This window comes from Medicago truncatula, chromosome 8 (genome assembly GCF_003473485.1).
Source record: "Medicago truncatula cultivar Jemalong A17 chromosome 8, MtrunA17r5.0-ANR, whole genome shotgun sequence".
In the NCBI taxonomy this organism is placed as follows: Eukaryota; Viridiplantae; Streptophyta; class Magnoliopsida; order Fabales; family Fabaceae; genus Medicago; species Medicago truncatula.
The window spans coordinates 45229565-45252661 of NC_053049.1; the positions used below are offsets into that span (position 1 = coordinate 45229565).

At 33.6% G+C, this 23097-nt stretch overlaps 1 protein-coding gene and 1 pseudogene across 4 annotated transcripts; both read right to left on the reverse strand.

The window, feature by feature from the left end:
* Positions 1 to 1256: 1256 nt before the first annotated feature.
* LOC25502063 (puromycin-sensitive aminopeptidase) lies at positions 1257 to 11379 on the reverse strand. 4 transcript variants are annotated; one of them, XM_024771968.2, is made up of 33 exons: positions 11267 to 11310; positions 10960 to 11048; positions 10762 to 10842; positions 10618 to 10662; positions 10381 to 10515; positions 10204 to 10279; positions 10039 to 10115; positions 9586 to 9699; positions 9386 to 9460; positions 9179 to 9286; positions 8888 to 9100; positions 8715 to 8776; positions 8539 to 8566; positions 8373 to 8459; positions 8235 to 8260; positions 8070 to 8133; positions 7885 to 7965; positions 7527 to 7574; positions 7396 to 7414; positions 7227 to 7231; positions 7112 to 7123; positions 6972 to 7028; positions 6762 to 6871; positions 6610 to 6690; positions 6306 to 6489; positions 4551 to 4699; positions 4301 to 4439; positions 4055 to 4201; positions 3844 to 3925; positions 3447 to 3622; positions 2693 to 2920; positions 1799 to 1870; positions 1257 to 1681 (listed from the first exon to the last, which is right to left on the reverse strand). In XM_024771968.2, the coding sequence occupies exons 2-33, from the start codon at positions 11035 to 11037 to the stop codon at positions 1601 to 1603; spliced, it is 2940 nt and encodes a 979-aa protein (XP_024627736.1). In that variant the 5' UTR covers positions 11038 to 11048; positions 11267 to 11310; the 3' UTR covers positions 1257 to 1600. The 4 variants fall into 4 exon arrangements, with proteins under 4 accessions (XP_024627736.1, XP_024627737.1, XP_024627738.1 ...); XM_024771969.2 differs by lacking the exon at positions 10960 to 11048 and having other exon boundaries at positions 11267 to 11379; XM_024771970.2 differs by lacking the exon at positions 10960 to 11048 and having other exon boundaries at positions 11262 to 11339.
* A 3908-nt stretch (positions 11380 to 15287) lies between these two features.
* On the reverse strand, positions 15288 to 20982 carry LOC25502065 (puromycin-sensitive aminopeptidase-like; annotated as a pseudogene).
* Positions 20983 to 23097: the final 2115 nt, after the last annotated feature.

The window sequence follows — 23097 nt, forward strand, 5'->3', positions numbered from 1 at the left end:
TAAACCTCTATTAAAAGTGATAAGAAATAGTTGTGTTGGGCAAAAACATGCATGTATTCAAAGTAAAATCGCACAAATATTCATATAATAAAATAAATTTAACAATTTTTTTTTTACCTAAAATCACTTATAATCTATGAAGCTCGAATACGAGATATGATACTGCACCAATACGGAAAAATTTCAAAAATCAAGATACGATACGACTGGGATACGTTAATAAAAAAATTATATAATTAAATGTACAATATAATTATAACCATTTTTTTTAATATGAAGATATATTAGCAAACAAAAGAAACCAGTCATATCTCTAAAAAAAATCTCAGTCATAGGCTCGTAGCACATCAACATTAATATAAATAATTATGACGATTAAGAGAGTGATGATTAGTCAATTACATACACAATATATCTCAAAAAGAGCACAATTAGTGTTATACTATATCTAAAATGTACATTGTTAATGTTATACTATATTGATCCAAACAAGAAACACTATATCCATAAAAGAACACATCGGTACTCCAGAATTAAGAGGTCTCATATCCCGAGATCTATGTGAAGAAAATAATCTTCGTGAGTAAACAATGAGGCTATGCTTTCTACAAGGCACTGTAAGCTCATGGTCAATCCATTCATCGAAACAAAAGGAAGGCCAGCCCATAAGAGAAGAGGCTTATCTAGTTAACATTAATTGCGAAATATCGGAATAGGTATCGGTGCAGGATAATTATCGAACACTCTTTTAATAAGTATCGGATAATTATTTAAAAAAAAAAAATTAATCTTCAAATACTCTCTTGATACGTATTGGAAAGTATCGGGCATGTATTGGTGTAGGATAAGCAGGAGATACAATGGCAAAAGTTATGGTGCATAAGTTATTTCCTTATGCACCGTGCATAAACACATCACAACCATCAGATTTCTTTTATTTTGAACAAAAATGGTTTTGGCTCACTTTGGGGGTGTAGGAAGCAATTATGTTGGGATTTATGCACGGTGCATAAGGATGATTTCCTTATGCACCATAACCACTCCCAGATACAATACATCATCCATTTTGAAGTATCGGGGCTTCACAACTTATAATAGATGATCACTAATCATCTTTTTTTTTTTTTTTTGTGGTGTCCGGGGTTCCAACCCTAAACCATGCATAGATGATCAATCATCATCTATTGTGATGCGGAAGGCGGTTCAAATATAAGATTCTATGATCATTGATCGATCAAATATAAATATTTTGGTAATGATATCAACAGGACAGCAGAAATTTCATAAATACAAAAATAAAAATAAAAAGGACAGCAGAGTTATCACAATCTAACGTATGTTATAATGCTAAACCTCGAGAAAACAAATAAAGATAAACTTCCGTTCTTTATTTTATTTGCATAAATAATGCATTATGCATCCTTGGGAGATCGGTATGAAACCACCCCAATATGAGACATGCATGCGTGTGAAAAGCTACCAGTGGCGGCAAGCACGCACAGGATATTGGAATCACAGAAACGATCGTTTTAGCTAAAACATAAGACAGAACAGTTTGAAAGGCACAGCTTGGTAGTTTTGATTACCAGCCATTGGCACTTTAAGCAGCTAAGCTCTTCGAAGCAATTTCAAACACATTCTCTGATAGGCCATTAGTAGACATGATCTTCTCCAGCTGGGCCTGCAACAATACAACACAATTATTTTAAAAAATCATGACAGCAAGTATTAAAATTATGTTATTCAATAATACTTTAAGAAAATTGCAGCTAATGTAGCAAAATAATAACTTTATTACCTTTGCAAGTTTTTGTCTGATCTCATCATAACGCCTCCATCTTGAGAAGGCTGACACCATTCTTGAGGCAACCTACATAAGAAAAAAATCCAATCCAATAAATACTTAAATACTACATAAAGACCATGTAACTGACAATACACACTGTCATGAACCAATTTTCCCAAAAGGTTAGGGTCTGATTGTATAAGAAACGTTTTCTACATTCATTTTTAATTGTAAAACCTCCCCCTAGGTTTCACTCAACTTCCTTTTTTGAAAATATTCGTATAGCCAACATTGTAAACAATTTTGTTTACACTGATACATGTAAACATTTTTTCAAGCAAGAAACTGAATGAAAAGAAGAAAGAAGAAAGAGCAATGGCGAAAACAGAAAATAAAAAAACTAAATGTTTTCATAAACCAAATACGCAAGTTGTTAGATGAAAGTATATGAATGTTTTATGTTAAATCATGCAACAACCGTTTGGGCTTCAGATATGGATAACAAACAGACTAACCAACATTGTACTGAAATTTGAGTGCGGCTAAATATTATGAAAGACACAAGAAATACAAAAAGACAATGTGCCAATGTTTTGAAGAAACAGAGTTCGGTTACTTCCGTCTTTAAAAGACATCACTTTGGGTGTGCATTGAAAGGAACAAATCAAATCTCTTCAAATTCTCAGGATTTCAGTTTTCATAAGAATGGGCATTTTCCTGGAGATTTAATTTATTTAAAAGAATGAAAGCAATAAGTCTAAACAGTTTGGTAATAGATGGATGCACTGAAACAATGTCATGACCAATCATCCCAAAAAACGTAAGCTGTTAGCTGAAAAGCACATGACAGTTTTTATATAACATATGAATAAAAGAACGATTTAAAGATGGGTAATGTGAAAAGACCTGGGGGTTTATTTTGTCAAGTTGCAGTACAATATCTCCCAAAAACTCGTAGCCCGACCCATCCTTTGCATGGAAGTTCACAGGTGACCCACAGAAACCTCCAATGAGAGAGTACACTTTATTGGGATTGCGCAAGTCAAATGCTGGATGGTTCAACAGTTTCCGCACATTCCCAACATTACCAGGAATGTCAGACACTGCTTGAAGAGCAAACCATTTGTTCACTACCTGGAAAGGAAGGTCAAGTATAAACTATCAATCTAAAATACTCCACTATATAACAACACAAACTGATAGGTAGGAAGGAGCACTTTTATAAATAAAATAAAAAAACTGAACTGTGCATATTTTTGGGTGAAACAAGTACAAGAGATTGCAATAGCAGTCAGCCAGCCAAAACATAAAATACTTTACAAAGCTATAGTAGGTGTCAAGAGGAACGGTGTTCATCCTAGATAATGTGCCAAAAGGGAGGAGAGCTTCTCTTCACAATAATGTGAATTGTGTAAGGGGCAGGGAGCTTTTCATGGATAATATAGCTGGAAAATAGCAGTGACAGTGCACCTTGAGTGTGATCCAGCCTCACATCATCATAAGAAGTTACATATATCAACAATAATATGTTCTCAAAGAATAGAAGAAACATGGCCAACAACCACGATCACAAACTCAGCTAAAAAGATCAAACTATGTCATAATCCTAACAGAAAAATATCAATATTTATCTTCAAAATAGTCGGAGATGGAAATTTACCAAGTAATCATTCTGCCACTTGTCATAGAAGTCAGCCAGAACATCATCACGAGTTTTACCAGGGTTCTGAACTACGGAGGCCAATGCTGCAAACTGCTCGGTCATATTTGTAGCAGTTTTGTATTCTTGAAGTGCAAGGTTGGTGAATTCTTGATCCTCAAGGGATGCAAGATAAGCTGCCAATCAAACAAACAAAAATTAGATATGATCTGCAAAAAAATGAATGAAAATGTATCTTACATAAAAAATTGTTTGAATAAAAAAATAAAACCAGGCTATTTATTGTTAGGATTACAATAATAGATAATGATTGGAATTAGCATTTTATATCAATTAACATTTATTGTATCTATTCTACATACTATTACAGATACTACAAAAATAAAAGGTATACTACCAAGAGCAATATTCTTCAAAGCTCGTCTGGCCATGTTTGAATGATCAAACACATATTCGCCTGAGCTCCTATTATTTTCAACCTGCAAAAAGGGAAACAATCATTTGCATTAATGAAGAGATTCATGCAAGGAAGACTGAAAGTCATTTTTTATCAAAAAGATAAGTTAGTTCTTTTAAAATTCAAGGCAGAATCAGACAGAAAGCCATACTGTTTTAAGGAACTCTGATCTCAGTTCACTCGCAAGCTGCTTCCTGATGAAAGACCGAACAGTATAAACAGCATCAGGGTCTGCAACTTTCATCATGTCCATTATTTCTCCCTCACCAGGCAGAGTTATTGCCTTTGCCACAAACTCCTAAATAATCAAAAAATAAAATGTCCAATCAATGCAATCATATGATAGCATATCCCACAAGAAAAAACTGAAAAACTTTAAAGAAATTCCTTAGCATACTTTGTCCAGACTTGAGTCAGATAGTATACGTTTGAACCCATCAACAAAACTGGAATTCAGAACCAATGGTTTATTATGTTGGAAATCATCCACCAAGCTGAGCATCAACTTTCGTGCCAAAATTTGTCCAGCCTCCCATCTAAGTCATTTAAACAAGGCAGTATATGAATTTCCATTATGCTATCAAATAAAAAATAACAAAATAATTGTAAAAAATAAAATAAAAAATGCAACTTTGAAAAACACAAACCGGTTGAATTCATCAGAATCATTGGCTAATAGAAAAAACAGATCATCATCAGTGAGATCGGATTCAAGACGAATAGGAGCACTGTATCCCCTTAACAAAGATGGAACAGGCCTCTCAAAGATATCAGTGAACACAAACTCTTCTTCTTTCTGCAGGATATACAAACAAATCTGTCATTCAAAAGAACAGTGAAAAGTCCCACCACGATATGCATACATTTCAACAAATAACTATAATTGTTTGGGGAATATCAGGCAGATAAAGAAATCAATCATTTTTTTCAGTAACTCTATTTTAAAATTTTGCACTCATTTTTCTTCACTTCAAATCAAATCAAATTATAGCTTTCTTCACCTCAAATCAAAGCAAAATTATAGACATAAGATAAGACAATCGTAATTTGCAATATGAGAAAATTGATTATTTTCCATTGTAATATATCTGTTATCAAGATTAGAATATATTCAAAATTTTACTACATAGAGTAATCGATCCAGAAATGAGAAAACATAGGAAGTGGGAGAAAGGAGAAACAATTTGTCAATTGGAAAGAATGTATTATGAAGTTCACAATTTGGATTGTGGATACCGGAAGAGATGAGTTAGAAAAGTATATTTGAAGAGGGAGAATATAAGGGTGTGTTTGGATGGAGGGTTTAGGAGGGGAAGAGAGGGGAGGGTTTGATTTTCGTTTTTAAAAATTATGGACACTATGAAACGTTTTTAAAAAAATTAAAACAATAACATGATAAACGATCATATAATACTTCAATCACACTTAATTTATTTTAGAAAAACATGTTATATAGCTTGTAATTTAAAAAAGAAAAGTAAACCCTCGTCTGAAGTGTGATAAGGACAAATTTTGAAAAAAGGTATACTAATAGAAAATGATTAGCTGATAATATGGTAATAGAATTTTTCTGAAATTTAGAGACTATGCGGGGAATAAAACTTCTGTTGTTGGAAAACACAACCCTCGTCTCCATATACATCCCATAATAAATACATCTCTTAATAAAAAAGTAGAGGGAACCAGTTCGAACAGACCGAGTTAGGCAATGAAAGTCAGCTGTTTTGCTTGCTCACAATCCTATCTTGCACTCAAGAACTAAGCATAGGGAAATAGATCTTTCCTTTGTCAGAGAAAAGGTTATAGCCCGACAGCTATCAGTTGTGCACGTTCCTGGTTAAGATCAGTGGGCTGAAGTTCTCACCAAGCCAGTCTCTACAGCAAAGTTTCATCTCATGTGCTCCAAACTCAATGTGACTGCAAACCCGCATTGAGTTTGAGGGGGGTGTATAAGAGAAGCTGTTCCGTTAAGTATATAGTTCAGGAATTAGTTAGACTTAGTTCCAGTTAAGCTAGCTGAATATATCTGGCACTTGACAGTTATCTACAGCTGTCTAGTGACTGACATGTGTCTGTCAGATATAGGTTGACCTGCTATTGCAGGTAACTATCAGCTTCATATATAAAGCTGATTAATAACAGAATTATTCATACAGTGAAATACCAGAATTTGTGATAAAAGTTAGTTAGGAAATTCTCTCCGAATTCTCTTTGAAATTAAGAGTGGAAGATTATTTCCTCTCCTCGAAAAGGAAGAAAGGTATTTCCTCTTCAAGGAAAAGGGGAATACGCAATCACAGATTATTATTCACCTGCTATGGTACATATTTCAAAAACTTATCAAGAGACTTGCTTAATACATTAGACTAGAAATTCACATCGAAAGAAAAGTTCCAACCCACCTTAGTGACTCTAAGGATTGTAGTAGAGACTGATTGGTCATTGCTTGAAACAGATTGCAAAGCCCCGTCATGGTAAATAGAGGAAAGAGGAATGTCCTTGCCAGTTGAATCAAGCAAACCTACTGCAATAGGAATAAACATGGGTTCCTTAACTGACTGCCCTGGAGTTGGCGGGATCTCTTGACTGCAAAAATGTCGCCATCAAACATGTTAACGGAGATAAATAAATAATCATAAATCAGAAGTCAAAATTTAATCACCTTTAACCCAATCAGAGAGAAATAAAAAGTTGAAGTTTGTATACCTAATTTTCAAAGAAAATGTATGTCCTTCTGGATTATAAGAAGTATTTACTTTGACAACAGGAGTCCCAGCTTGAGAGTACCTGTCCATTAGTTGATCGATCAGTATGAAATTATCATAAAAATGCTGGAAAAGAAAACCCACAATACAAACCACAATAAGAAATTTGCAAAATCTGCATCATTTGCATCTCGCATGGCAGCGTAAAAATCTTCACATGTTACAGCTTGCCCATCATGTCTCTTAAAATAAAGATCCATGCCCTGAAATACAAAGAATCTGTGAGATTTGAATTCTAAATTAAGAACGCCAGATTGCTGGTAGCATGACATTGCAAGTAATATGGTTAACGAGCATTCTTACTTTTCGGAACCCTTGACTTCCCAACAAGGTTTTGTACATTCGAACAACTTCAGCCCCCTGTTACATAGGATCATAAGAACAACTGCTCGAGAAACTAATGGACATTGAGGGATTGAAAATTTTAGAAGTAAATATCACACCTTCTCATAGACCTACAAAACAAAAAAAGAATATATCATTAGGAACAGGTCTATATCTTCTTGAGAGAAACTGAACCAAACAGGTCAAAATCTGCAACAAAACCCGCAAACATACCGTAACTGTATTTTGACATTGATGACAGGGCCACATCAGAAATGAACCATGGAAGGTTGTCAAGATAATAGGTAAATTAGCAATAACAGACAAGAAATTATCCAACAGTAGAGTAAAATTCAAATATGATATTGTCTCAATCTGAAATTCTAAAAATAAAGAAGCTTGCCAGTGTAGAAGTTGTCCATCTGTCAAAAAGAAAATAAAGTATTAGTACAGACTTCCAAGGCATGTATATCAAGGGGTTAGGGGGAGTTTTGGAGACAAATGGATTTGAGGAAAAGGTATCCAAATTCTAACCTTAATGTAAGAGTGTGGCCGCACTGGATGGGCCATGGGACCTCCATCCTGGAAAATCAGTGTAGAGGTATCAGAATTCTAGTTAAATGAATAGTAAAAAAATATTAATTATAAAAAGGGCAATGCTGACGAGTACCCCCGGGGTACTCTTTAAGGACCTTAAATGGTAAGTTTTTACGAAAAATTGTGAATTCAATGCATTGAAAATTGAACTATTTGACTTTTTTAATGATTAATTTCTTAATTTGGAATCCTCAAACAGTGCCCCAGGGGCACTCACTAGCGAAACCCTTATAATAATATTGATGAAGTAAAACAAGCGAATAATTAGAAAAGGAAAATAAGAAAGATAAGTAACCTGTGGAAACTGGTAATTTCGAAGTTTTGAAACATCACCAACACGCTTTACAGTGCGGCTTCCCATGTCAGATGAGAATTCCTGCCAATAATTGATGCAGCTCGTTATACTAAAATACTCAGCGGAAGAAAAGTACTGCCAATGCCCTGATTGAAGCATAGCAACTGAGGTCAACGAGGCAGTACCTGATCACGAAAAACGGTGAGACCTTCCTTCAGACTAAGCTGGAACCAGTCGCGACATGTCACTCTGATATAAACCCAAAATACGAGCAGGAAAAGGCATTAGAAAAAGAAATGAACAATAACAAGAGCATATTGAAAGGACAGCAAGATCATAAGAAGAGCCACCTGTTGCCAGTCCAATTGTGGAAATACTGCATAATAGATAATAAATAAGCTTCAGTAACAATCAACAAAAGCCAAGCAAGTTGAGTGTATCAAAAATTAAAAATCCCCCACATTTGCTGATATGTGATAGTTACAAACCTCGTGTCCAATAACTCCCAATATTGCAGCATAATCTGCATCTGAAGCAGCCTCGGGAGAAGCCAATACAAGCTTGGAATTGAAAATCTACAAACAAGCCAACAGAAGTATAAATGTCAGAGTTAAGACAAACAGCCCATCAAGACCAGCTGATGAGGAGACGTACATTCAAGCTTTTGTTTTCCATGGCGCCCCTGACCATTACAAAAACAAGAAAACAATATTACTTTCTGCACCGTAATCTCTTCATGCTATCTCATCTCATAAAATATACAAAGTGCGCGCAACAAATGTACGGCTACATTGTAGAAATTCACAAAAGAAAAGGTAGACAGAAATTACATATTAAAATCAGGGACAGCAACGATATTGAAGAGATCCAAGTCATATTCAAGTCCAAAAACCTGTTTGAAAAGCATACAAGACAGAAAAATTCTTCAGAAATAGAAACCGCGTATTTGTAATCTAAATAGCTGATCTGATTAAATAAAAGTGAAAATCAGCTAATGACTGACATCTTCATCCCACTTCATAGCTGCTTTCAGAGAATACATAGCATGTGCAGTCTTAGGTACGTCCTCTGCCGGTGTCCAGATCCTAAGGGACACCTTCCTTCCTGAGCGGGTAGTAAATGTGTCATCTCTGCTCTCCAGTTGCCCAGCGACTAAGGCAAACAGATAACAAGGCTTCTTGAAGGGGTCCTCCCAAACAGCATAATGTTTGCCGCCCTGCAGAAAAACATAATTAATGTCCATGAATAGTTAACTAACCACCAATGAAGCCTATGCAATTCAATAAAAGATCACCTCCAAGTCACCCTGTCCAACCAGGTTTCCATTAGACAACAATACTGGATACAGTGATTTATCTGCCTCAATACGAACTGTATACTTTGCCATTATATCAGGCCGATCCTGTTGGACAATAGGTTATTAGGATACATTAATTTGATGTGGAAATTAATTTTAAGGAAGTAAATCTGATCATCATATTAACTCCTCTAAGATGCAAACCTGATAAAATGTAATTTTACGGAAGCCTTCAGCCTCACATTGAGTACAGAAATTCCCAGATGACTTGTAAAGACCCTACGAAAAATCAAATTTATATTAAGTAGACACATTCCCCGCCGGCTCTCGTTTCTTCATACTCTGAGTTGAGGTGAATGAAGCAGAAAATAATACAATTATAAAAACCAGAGAATTTCATTTACCTCCAATGATGTGTTTTTCTGTGGGAGAATCTCAGTTACAATATCAAGATCATATTTACCACTAGGAGGTGATTGGATTGTTAAATGGCGCGCATCCAAATGATAATCTTCCTCCTGAAGATAAACATAAGAGAATATCTTTAAAATAATTATACACAACACTATAATCATCAATGATTTTTTTTTTTTTTTGAGGGGGCAACTACAATCATCAATGATTAAAACCTATATAAGTGTTTCTGAAGTGAAACAACATCTAAGGTTTCAGCTAGGAATCATAAAATTACATTCATAGTATTCAGCATACTGAAATCAGGAAATAGAAAGTGAACATCCTTGCTTGATAAACTAGCAAGATGGCAAAGCAGAGTAACGTCAAAAAAGATGGCAAAGAAATTCCATCAGTGATTATGTTCAGAAAGTGGGTAGTGCACAGCACAAAAATATGTATACCTTCAATGCCTTGCCATTTACATGAACTGAAACTAAAGTCATGTCTTGTCCATCTAAAACTAGCGGAGGAGTAGAACCTGTGTCATAAAATAGGACGATTGATGCTGAATATAGTTCTGCTTATCTAAAAAGTTACAAGCCAATAATGAAACCATAAAGGGCTACCTTCAACGCGAGGAAACACAGAAATTTTAGAGCTAACTATTGTCTTCTCCTCTCCTAAGGAAAATTTCAGATCCACCTGCAATAGTTCCATGCAACATGGGAACAAAACAATTTAAAAAATTTTAAAATTGGCAATGGTGTGAACGAAACATAATCTAAAAACTCCTCTAAACTTACTTTCTCAAAGTAGTAATCAGGCATTTTGTAATCCTTCAAGAATATTTCTGTTGGCATCGCCATTTTGGATTCTTCAACTTGCTTTGATTCAGTAGCAACCGAACAAATTAGCTTCCTACTCGCTTTCTTGACCCTCTGGTAAACAATATAACAAGAACATAAAGATAAACTAACCAAACACAAAAACGTAATGAGTCTCTAGACGTTAAAGTTCCAGCAGAAAATATACAAACTTACCGGAACAGAAGAATAAAATGGGCAACAATTCTTTCGCAGAACAACCTGTGAATGTCATTGTCATGTCAATCAGTTCAGTACAGTCATAAAACAACATATTAAATGGTAAAATTAATATTCAAAAAAAAAAAAAATGGAAAAAACCTCTGATGCAAGGAAATGTCTATATCTGACACTACTTTTGGAGATGTTCCGAAAACAATTAACACTGGAATTAATCTGAAGCTGCAAAAAATGAAGTAAATAATGAATTTTGAAACCAAAAAAAAAGACAAATGAATTAATCAACAATTGAACTTGTAAACATTTGAATTAAGCAACAGAATGATGAAAATGACGGACAGGAGCAGGTGAGATTAAACCCAGTAGACTCTTCCTGGAAAAAGCGAGAGTCTTGGAAGGAAGAACCAAACGTGCCATGAATTGAAACCCTAATTGGATGATTTTCCTAGATCAGTTAACGACGCAGAACTTTGATTCTTATAATTGGATTTGGATAAGTAGGGTAATTTTCGATTATTATGGATGTGAAAATTCACGGGTATATAATTGATTTTGGATAATAAACCAAACCTTATGCAATAAAAATAAATAAATAAAAATAGAATGATTGAAAATTTGAAGAATTGATATTTGAGCTTCACCTCACCTGGTTCCGCGATGAAATTCAGTGAAGGAAGAAAGTGACAGGATGGATAAAATGAGATCAGAATGTATATATAGAGAGAGAGATTAGAGCAAACATTTATTTATTTTTCCTTCATTTTAAGTTTTTTTTTTTTTTTTTGAAGAACTTCATTTTAAGGTTTTTTTTCGAAAAATATTTTCTATTTTTTTAAATCTTTAATTTGTTCACTAGAAAATATTTTCTTTTTTTGGTTTGTTTTTTTTACCACAACGTTACAATTTGGCATTTTTCATCAATTGATGTAGAATTAGTTGATGTAAAATTAATTTTTCTAATTTGTGATAAACATGTAATAAAAGGATTTTAATTAAATATAGTCCTAATTACTTAGAACAAAAAAAAGTTTTTTTAAGAGATAAAGATATAATTGGCTCAATTCCTTTCTAATAATAGAATCGATATAAAAAGGTGTTTCAATTAAAGTACAAAAATCATTGTCAAAAGAAAAAAAGTACAAACAAGCCTAAAGATAAAAATGTGGTTGTCTTTGCTACTGTATGAACTACCACATTGACTTATCTACTTAAAAATTCTACCGTAGAGTTATTAAAAAACATGGGAAAATGATGTTTATAATAAAAAATATCGTTGATAAAAGAAGGTCAATTACTTTTCCTTCATCAACACTACAAAGTGGTGACATCCATTTCGTCTTGGCTAACACATAATTGCATTTTCGTGTCGAGTACACATGCCAATTCCAATCCAGTTGTTAGCCATATGAAAAGAATCACTAATGTTGCATTTGAACCAATTTGTGGAAGGTTTTTGCCACTGAAAAAACAACCCTTACACTGTGTGGACTTGATATGTTGTTACCAACAACTTGTTGTGCCAATTTTTGATCTATTTGAAAATGCAAATTGTGCACCACAACCTATTGCAATATTTATTGCATATTGTCTCAAAACTTCTCGTTCCTTTGTTTCCAAATGCTCTGAGAAGTAATTGCAAAAACAACATTTGTGTCAACATTAACAAAACCAAAAAATGCACAAATAGAAGATTGTATTAGTACCGCTGCAACTGTCAAGAGAGGCTGTAGCAATCCCAGAAATATATACGTTACTCCATGAATTTATTCTCTTAGAATTATATCCTTGATAAATATAAATGTTTGCTTCATGCTTCTACCGATTGTGGAAGGAAGGCATGAGCACTTGCTCGTTTGTAATAACATATTTAAACACCAGGCACATCAGCAACAACAACCTTTCAGTGTTGGCTTACATTTATGCTACAAAAAAAAAAAATTTGATTTTTGAAGGTTTAAAACTCGGATAAGAAGTTGTCTCATATATAGATTGAATATTCTTCACAAGCCCGACCTTTTGGTCGATGTCCTTGAAAAACATAAAACAACCGTCTCCAAATAATAAATGAGTAATAATTGGAGTATTTTTTGCAGATTTTCGCACCCTGAATGCCCCCTCGTTTCAGTTTGTTTGATACGAGTTGATAGGTCATTTGCACCCAAAATAAAGATATAAGGGGAGATAGGATCCTCTTGAAGGTAGTTCAACTTTCCAACCAATCTTTAGTGATACCTGGGTCTGAAAAGACTCACGTTGATTTGGCATAATCCTATTATTTGGATTCATAGGTGTGTCAATGGGTTTGCAATCTAACATCTCAGTCTTCTCCAAAATGTCAATGAGATGGAAACACCTGAATTTGATTGAGCTACTTCAGTTCTAAGAAAATATTTAAGGGCACTTATTAACTTGTTTTGCAATAGCATACTTTCTCTAAGATATGGAAACACCTTATTGTAATTTTAGGGCGTGTTTGATATCCTTTTCAAAAACAGTTTTTAAATTTTTAAAAATTAAAAAAGAGTAAAACTTGTTTGATAAATAATTTTGTAACAGTTCCGCTTTTTCAGTTTTCAAAACAGGTCCGCATTTTCAGTTTTAAAAAGCAGAAAAAGGGAAACACCTTTTAGATGTTTTCATGTTTTTTATTCCAGTTTTCTCTCTAACAAAACACGAGAATCATTTTTTTAATGGCAATTTCGTAATAACCTAACTGATAATCACTACAAAATCGTTGGCAGTTTCCATCATCAAGCGGATTTTGTTTTAATTCTTTTTCTTAAAAACAGTTTTTAAATATTGGTTTATAAAATAGTTTTTAAAAACAAAAAAGCAAAAGTCAACCAAACAGACCCTAGTAACTTGTTTTGCATGAAACCATATGTTCCCTCCCCCATTTTCTGCATTTTATTAGAAAGATAGGTCAATCATGAATTCTTTACACTTTTACCCTTTTTCCAACACTTTTTTAGTAATTTAGAAGTAAATAGTGAAAAGCAAAAGCAAAGAAACCAAAAAGGTGAAATCCCAAGAAAACAAATTATTTTTTTCTCCCATAATCTGATTTTGTGATAACAAAATTAAATCAAAATTTGGTTGCTTTATCTTGGACCCATTTCAACAACCCATCTCATGAAGTAAAATTTCTACCAGCGCGGTGAACTGTATGTGGCAATCAGTACAAGGATGATCTACAACTGGTGGTGCAATGTAAGGTTTCACATCAGCAAAATGATCCACAAGTGGAGGTGCATTGTCAAGTTTCACATCAACGGGACAATCCGTAATTAGAGGTGCATTGTATGGTTTCACATCAACGGAAGGATCACGAGGAATAGCCATATGTAAAGCTATGTAATAAACTTAAGTAAACAAGGTTGTCTTAGTAAAAACAACGTTTGAATTTTAGAATCCGGATGTAAATTTGAATTGTAAGATTTTAAAATCCAGACTATGCCAATACATAAAAATCTTGACTTGAATGCAACGAAAAAGCCAAAATTTAACGAGGAATATTTCAAAGTCACATTACATTTGCATTCAGACAGAAAAATTGTATATTAAGTGAGTTGATGGTTGAGTTGTAAAGAAAAACAAAGATTTTGTATTTTTGAGAATTTTTTTAGAGGATTCTGAATGAAAGAGAAAAAGTTGGTGAGAATTTTGTCTCGTTTTGGCCACAAGCTAAATAACTAAATGTGTTATTATTGAGTGAAAAGTGACAATATTCACTACAAATTAATAAACAGGATTAATAAATTGTCAAAGGAAATGGTCCTGTTAATCATGCATTCGACTAGAAGATAAATAAATTCTCATCTAAGATTATTACAATCAGATATCGAATTTGAATAGTGCCAACTAATTTTCACTAACGACCACTTGGTTAAATATTGTTGTGTTCATTATCAATAAAGCACATCAAGATAACTCTTACAATCTTAGTAGCAACAATCTAAAACTTACATCCTTGAGTACTATATTTTGATGGATTTGGATCCTCGTGAAAAAATAAATAAATAATGTAAGTGATCTAAACATTAAAAATAAAGAGGGGATAGTGATAGAAATTCAAAATTATGTTTTTAAACCAAGCATCCTTGCACACAAGTTCATAGGGTGAACTAGTATTACATATCTCCCACCTTGGGCGAGTTATGTGAGCCGTTAAATGTGCAATGTTCTACAAATTTATCACGATGGAAGGTGCCCTCCAGAACCATGAAATTGATACATTAGTAGTTTAGAGGTTCCTCCTATTTAAATTCGCTTTCCGCCACAATAAGCTGAATAAATAACAAATCTCAAGACCAATGTTATAAAATTACCTTTCAAGTAGATGCATGTTGTTTCAGAGTGTATGTTTGGATTCAATATAAAGAAAACCACCCCATTACGATTGAAGCATGATTTCGATTGAAGCGTAGATGTTCTGTTGCTGTCAAACATTATTTATTGTCTCTAATCCTCAATTAAAAGTGATAAAGAAATATTTTGCTAATGATATCAACAACATGACTGCAGAGGTTTCATAAAAAAAAACATCGGAGTTATCACAATCTAACTTTTATTATAATGCTAAACCTCGAGAAAACTAATAAAGATAAACTTGCATTATACATCCTTGGAAGATCTGTATGAAACTCAGGTAAAGGAAACCACCCCATTACGAGACATGCATGCATGTGAAAAGCTACCATTTGTGGCAAGCATGTACAAGATATTTGGATCACGTAAAAATAATCCAGAACAGGTTGAAAGGCACAACTTGGTAGTTTTTCTTTTTAGCCATTGGCACTTTAAGCAGCTAAGCTCTTTGAAGCAATTTCAAACACATCCTCTGATAGATAGGCCATTAGTAGACACAATCTTCTCCAGCTGGGCCTGCAGCAATACAACACAATAAAAATAATGACAGCCAGAAGCAAAATTATGTTATTCAAAAATAGTTTAAGAAAATTACAGCTAATGTGGCAAAATAATAACTTTATTACCTTTGCAAGTTTTTTGTCTGTTATCATCATAACGTCTCCATCTTGAGAAGTTTGACACCATGTGTGAGGCAGTCTGCATTAGAAAAAATCCAATCCAACATAAGGACCATCTAACTGACAATACACACTGTCACGAACTAATTTTTACCAAAATATTTTATAAACGTTTTCTACCTTCATTTTTTATTGTAAAACTGATCCGATGGTTTCACTCAATTTCATTTCTTGTAAATATTTGTATAGCCAACAGTGCAAACAATTTTGTTTTCACATAAAATTTTTTTAGCAGGAAACAAAATGAAAAAAAAAAAATTAAAAGTGAAAGAAAAAAAATACGAAACATTTTCTTAAACAGAATAAGCAAGTTGTTAGACGAAAGCATGTGAAAGTTTTATGTTGTATCATGCTAGAGCCCTTGGGCTTCAGATATGGATAACGAACACAGATTATGAAAGACACAAGAAATGCAAACATTACTTTAAGCGTGCATTGAAGGGAACCAATCTAATCTCTTCATATGCTTTCGTGTTTTCAGTCTTCATAAGAACGAGCATTTTCTTTGAAATTCAACTTTTTTTTTAAAAGAATGTCATGAGCCAGATATAACAAAAAAAACTTAAGCTTTTAGGAGAAGAAACACAGATTTTATATATAACATGTGAATAGAAGAACCCATAATTTAAAGATGGGTAATGTGAAAAGACCTGAGGGTTTATTTTGTCAAGTTGCAGTACAATATCTCCCAAAAACTTGTAGCCCGACCCATCCTTTGCATGGAAGTTCACAGGTGACCGACAGAAACCTCCAATGAGAGAGTACACGTTGTTGGGATTGTGCAAGTCAAATGCTGGATGGTTTAACAGTTTCCGCACATTCTCAACATTACCAGGAATGTCAGACATTGCTTGAAGAGAAAACCATTTGTTCAGTACCTGGAAAGGAAGATCACTGTCAATCTAAAATACTCCACTATGTAATAACACAAACTCACAGGTTGGACGGAGCGGTTTTATAAATAAATAAAAAACGGAACGGTACATATTTTTGGGGTAGACAAGTGCAAGAAATTGCAATAGCAGTCAGCAAGTCAAAACATAAAATATTTTGCAAAGTTATAGGCGTGAAGAGAGGAACGGTGCTCATCCTAGATAATGTTCCAAAAAGGAGGAGAGCTTCTCTTCATAATAATGGTTGGGAAATATCATCTTAATAAGTTACATGTTACTAACAATGATATGTTGCCAAAGAATAGAAGAATCATGGCTAACTACGACCACCATATAATCGGTTAAAAAGATCGAACAACGTCATAATCCTAACAGAAAATATCAATATTTATCTTCAAAATAGTCGTAGAGATGGATATTTACCAAGTAATTATTCTGCCACTTGTCATAAAAGTAAGCAAGAACATCATCACGAGTTTTACCAGGGTTCTGAGCTAGGGAAGCCAATGCTGCAAACTGCTCGGTCATATTTGTAGCAGTTGTATTCTTGAAGTGCTAGGTTCGTGAATTCTTGATCCTCAAGGGATGCAAGATAAGCTAACAATCAGAGAAAAACAAAAATTAGAGATGACCTGCTACCAACATGAATGAAAATTAAACTTCTATATAAAATTGTTAAAAAATTATATAAAACCATTCTTTTTATTATATGATTAAAATCATAGCAAATGATTTTAATAGCAAATAATATCCATTAGCATTATTGTATTTATTTGAAATGCTGTTATACATAGAGGTGAATGTGGTCTGATTTAGACACAGAAGTTGCAAATTCTAGACAAATAAAAGGTATACAAAGAGCAACATTCTTCAAAGCTCGTCTGGCCATGTTTGAATGATCAAACACATATTGTCCTGTCCTATTATTTTCTACCTGCAAAAAGGTAAACAACATACAAATTAATTAAGAGATTCATATAAGGAAGAGTTAAAGTTATTTTTTTAATAATTCCAGGCAGCTTTGGACAAAAAGGCATACTATAATAAGGAACTCTGATCTCACAGTTCACTCGCAAGCTGCTTCCCGATGAAAGACTCAACAGCATCAGGGTCTGCAACTTCCATCATGTCCATTATTTCTCCCTCACCAGGAAGAGTTATTGTCTTAGCCACAAATTCCTAGATAATAAAAGAGCATAATGTCCAATCAATGTAATCAAATGCTACAAAATCCCACGAGAAAAAACTGAAAAACTTAAAACAGGTTCCTTAGCATACTTTGTCCAGAACAGTATACGTTTGAACCCATCAACAAAACAGGAATTCAGAACCAATGGTTTGTTATGCTGGAAATCATCCACCAAGCTTAGCATCAACTTTCGTGCCAAAATTTGTCCAGCCTCCCATCTACATCATTTAAACATGGTTGTAAATGAATTTCCACTATGCTACCAAATCAAAAAGAACAAAAATGCAATGTTTTCTACAGATAACAAAATGCAACTCTGAAGAACACAAACCGGTTGAATTCATCAGAATCATTAGCTAATAAGAAAAACAGGTCATCATCAGTGAGATCAGATTCAAGATGAATAGGAGCATTGTATCCCCTCAACAAAGATGGAACGAGCCTATCAAAGATATCAATTAATAATTTAATACAAACTCCCCTTCTTTCTGCAGTGAATACAAATAAATTTGTCATTCAAATTAATGATGAAAAACCATGATCGACAATAACATTTCAACAAAAATAGTAAGATATTTCTTTCAGCAACTTTGACGAGTGAAGGGAAATGTGACATGGTAATATAATTAACTGATATGTAGCAAAATAATTTTTCCAAATTTGGAAGATATGTTGGTGTCGACACGGGACATAAAACTTCTGTTGTTGGAGAGCTGCTTAAAACATGGAAATTCATATCAAAAGAAAAGTTTCAAACCACCTTAGTGACTCTAAGGATTGCAGTAGAGACTGATTGGTCATTGCTTCAAACAGATTGCAAAGCCCCATCATGATAAATAGAGGAAAGAGGAATGTCCTTCCCAGTTGAATCTAGCAGACCTACTGCAATAGGAATGAACATGGGTTCCTTAACTGACTGCCCTGGAGTTGGTGGTATCTCTTGACTGCAAAAATGTCCCCATCAAACATGTTATCAACTATAAATAATCAAAAATAGAAGTCAAAATTTGGTTACGTTCAACCCAATCAGAAAGAAATGAAAAGTTAAAGTTTGTATGCCTAATTTTCAAAGAAAATGTATGTCCTTCTGGATTATAAGAAGTATTTACTTTGACAACAGGAGCCCCAGCTTGAGAGTACTTGTCCATTAGTTGATCGATCTGTATGAAATTAGCATAATGCTGGAAAAGAAGCCCAAAATACAAACCATAATAAGAAATTGGCAAAATCTGCATCATTTGCATCTCTCATGGCAGCGTAAAAATCATCACACATTACAGCTTGCCCATCATGTCTCTTAAAATAAAGATCCATGCCCTGAAGTACATAGAATCTATGAGAGTTGAATTCTATATTAAACACATCAGATTGGTAGTAGCATGACATTGAATGGACGCGATTAACGTAGGCATTGGATAAACAACCAATCTTACTTTTCGGAAACCTTGACTCCCCAACAAGGTTTTGTACATTCGAATAACTTCTGCCCCCTGATACAAAAGATCGTAAGAACAAACTGCTCGAGAAACTAATGGACATGGAGGGATTGAAAATTTTAGAAGTAAATATCACACCTTCTCATAGACCTACAAAACAAAACAAAACAAAAGGTATCATTATGAACAGGTCCACATCTTGGTCAGAGAAACTGAACCAAGCTAGCAAAATCTGCAACAAAAACCGCAAAGATACCATAACTGTATTTTAACATTGATGACATGGCCGCATCAGGAATAAACCATGAAAGGTTGTCAAGATAATAGATAAATTAGCAACAATAGAACAAGAAATTAGAGTAAAATTTCAATCTGAAATTCTAACAAAAAAGAAGCTTACATGTGTAGAAGTTGCGCATATGCAAACAAGGAAATAAAATATAAATACAAACTTATAAGGCATATGTGGGGTGTGGGGGTTGGAGACAAATGGGTTTGAGCAAAAGATATCCAAATTCTAACCTGGATATAAGAGTGTGGCCGCACCTGATGGGCAATGGGACCTGCATCCTGGAAAATCAGTATAAAAACTCTCATTTGATGTTGGAAATAAATTTTAAGAAAGTTAAGATTTGATCATCATATTAACTTCTCTAAGATGCAAACCTGATAAAATGTAATTTTACGGAAGCCTTCAGCCCCACATTGAGTGCAGAAAATCCCAGATGACTTGTAAAGACCCTACAACAAATCAAATTCATAGTAAGTAAGCACATCCCCCGCCCCCTCTGTTCATACTCTGAATTGAAGTGACTGAAGCAGAAAAGAATACAATTATAAAAACCAGAGAATTTCATTTACCTCCAATGACGTGTTTTTCTGTGGGAGAATCTTGGTTACAATTTCAAGATCAGGTGATTGGATTGTTAAATGGCGTGCATCCAAATGATAATCTTCCTCCTGTAGATAAACATAAGAGAATATGTTTAAAATGATTATACACAACACTGCAATCATCCATGATTGCTACTCGTATAAGTGTTTCCGAAGTGAACAACGCCTAAGGTTTCAGATAGGAAGCATAAAATTAAATTCATAATATTCAACATACTGAAATCAGGAAATATAAAGTGAACAACCTTGCTTGATAAACTAGCAAGATGGCAAAGAAATTCCATTAGATGTTCAAAAATATATATATATACCTTCAAGGCCTTGCCATTAATATGAACTGAAACTAAAGTCAATTCTTGTCCATCTAAAACTAGCGGGGGAGTAGAACCTGTTTCATAAAATAGGACGATTAATACTGCATATATAAAAAGTTACAAGTCAATAATGAAACTATAAAATGCTACCTTCGACGCGAGGAAACACGGAAATTTTAGAACTAACTATTGTCTTCTCCTCTCCTAAGGAAATTTTTTAGATCCACCTGCAATCCGTTGATGCAACGTGAGACAAAAGAAATGTAAAAAGAAATTTAAATTTGTAATGATCATGTGAACGAAATATAATCTAAAAACATACAGTTTCGAAGTAGTAATCGGGAATTTTGTAATCCTTCAAGAATGTTTCTGTTGGCGTCGCCATTTTGGATTCTTCGACTTGTTTTGGTTCAGTAGCAACCAAACAAGTTAGCTTCCTACTCTCTTTCTTGATCCTCTAGTAGACAATATACAAGAACCTAAATGATAAAGTAACCAAACACAAAAACTGTACATAATTGCATAGTCTCCTAAGGTTTAAACATTAATCTCCTAAGGTTTAAACATTAATCAATCAACTACAGTCATGAAGTAACATTAAATCATAAAATAATTTTTTTAAAATAAAATAAGATATGAAGAAACCTCTGATGCAAGAAAATGTCTGTATCTAACACTACTTTTCGAGATATTCTGAAAACAATTATCACTTCAATTAATCTGAAGCTGCACAAAAATGAAGAAAGTAATCATCAAACTCCATAATGTATATGTAATCAATTTGCAAACAATAAAAAAAAAAAAAAACACATGAATTAATATAAACCTGATAAAAATTCACGTAAAAATATATATAGTTTGATTTTGGATAACAAACCTGATGAAATGCAGGGAAGGGAGAAAGTGACAGGATGGTTGAAATGAAAAACGGTTTTTTTTTTGGTAGATAAATGAAAAACGGTTTTATTGTCTAAAAAAAAAGGAATAATTTTTTTTGACAAAAAAAAAGGGGGGGGGGGGGGAATAATTTTATTGAGCATAAAAGCCGTTAAATAACAATGTCTCATTTTATTTTCTTGAGCATAAAAGGAATAATTTCTCTTAATAGCCATTAAAAGAAATCTATTTTTCCATATCAAGTCCTTGCGTTTCAATAACTTAAATTGCTAGCTCACAATTCCTTGTCCTTACCTTTTAGAATAGAGAATTAATTAAAAAAAAAATTAGTTGGGGAGAAGATTAGTCAATGTTTTCATTAAATTAAATATTTATTACATATACAAATTACACACAGTACTCTTCAAAAAAATAAAATTACACACAGTCTATATGTGTTCAAATATGGCTACAACTGTATTTTTTTAGAAGCAAAATGAAATAGATTAAATTAAGAGAAGATCCTGACCTGCACAAGAGTGCGCAAGGCAGGACCCAAAAGAGTATCTTTTATTTTTGAACCACCAAAACTATAAAAGTTTCGCTTTATTACAAAGCTGATGTAAGACGTACTGATTTTGCTGAAAAAATGCGACAATTTCCTTCCTTTCCGAGTACTCGTACAAAAGTCAACCAAATCAAATGTAATGAAGACCTAATTTTTTTAGAAACACCTTCTAAACTTCCAAATTGAATAAGATGGTCGTAAATATGTGATTGAATGCATAACCATTAATGAATGAGAGAACATATGCTAATGTGAAAACCACATCCCACAAACATATGATCAACGCTCCTTCCCACAACCACTCGAACAAATAATAGAGTTAGAAAGTATAATTCCACGACAAATCATATTATCTTTTGTTGTTAAGCGGTTTAGTAACAACCGTCAAGCGAACAAAGAAACCTTTAAAAGAGACACTTTGTTCCAAACTAAATCATAGATGTCATATCGATTAATCTGCTCCACAGAAGACAACATATGATAGACACCTCAAACAAAGTAACCTTTATTAGGATCTATATTTCAATCCCATTTGTCTTCCACACCATCCTAAAAAAAAAAAGTTAGATAATAATATGCCGCACTCCCTTATCTGCTCCTCCTCCAAAGCTAATCACCTCCTTTGCCACTTCCAACCACCTTCCTCGTTCCCCTAACCAACTTACACATTTCAGCCGCAAACACCAAATGAATCTTAATTCAAAAAGACTATATACCTATTACATAAGGACCACCTCCAACCACTAATCTAATTTTTAAAATTTCTTTTATTTTTTCTCTCATTGCTTATAATTTTTTTGTTTTTTATGCAGAATTTATCAATTATACTCTTTTCCAATTACTCATACTTATTTATTTTCAATAAAACTAAAAATAGTTTTTTTTAATATATTTTTTCGAGCAAATAGTCACTTTAGTCCTAACTCAGTACATCGCTGTCTTAAAGGTTACTGACTCATGATTAAATACAAAGAAGTCTCTGACTATGCACTTCTATTATCACTTCACCAACGTTAAATAATTCTGTAAAGTGATGGTGTTGCACGGGTTTTACGATGACATGATATATGAGGTGTAACAAGGGCTAAAGTGAAAGTAGAAAATTGTCACTTTGGTCCTTGAACCAAAAATCAATATCCCCAAATTGAATTTCAAATCTTTAAATGCCATCTAATTCTCTCTTTTGTTCAAAATCAATCTTTCATTAAACACAAGTGATTATGGGCAAAAGACAATATAAAAACTGAAATATAGTAAAC

What these genes read in the sequence shown, in the direction of transcription:
- LOC25502063 (XM_024771968.2), bottom strand. Translation starts at nt 11,037, where the DNA reads ATGGCACGTTTGGTTCTTCCTTCCAAGACTCTCGCTTTTTCCAGGAAG. An exon ending in GAAGTCAAGGGTTCCGAAAA is followed by an intron (nt 6,872 to 6,971) that starts GTAAGAATGCTC and finishes TTTGTATTTCAG; the next exon opens with GGCATGGATCTTTATTTTAA. An exon ending in TCAGACAAAAACTTGCAAAG is followed by an intron (nt 1,682 to 1,798) that starts GTAATAAAGTTA and finishes GTATTGTTGCAG; the next exon opens with GCCCAGCTGGAGAAGATCAT.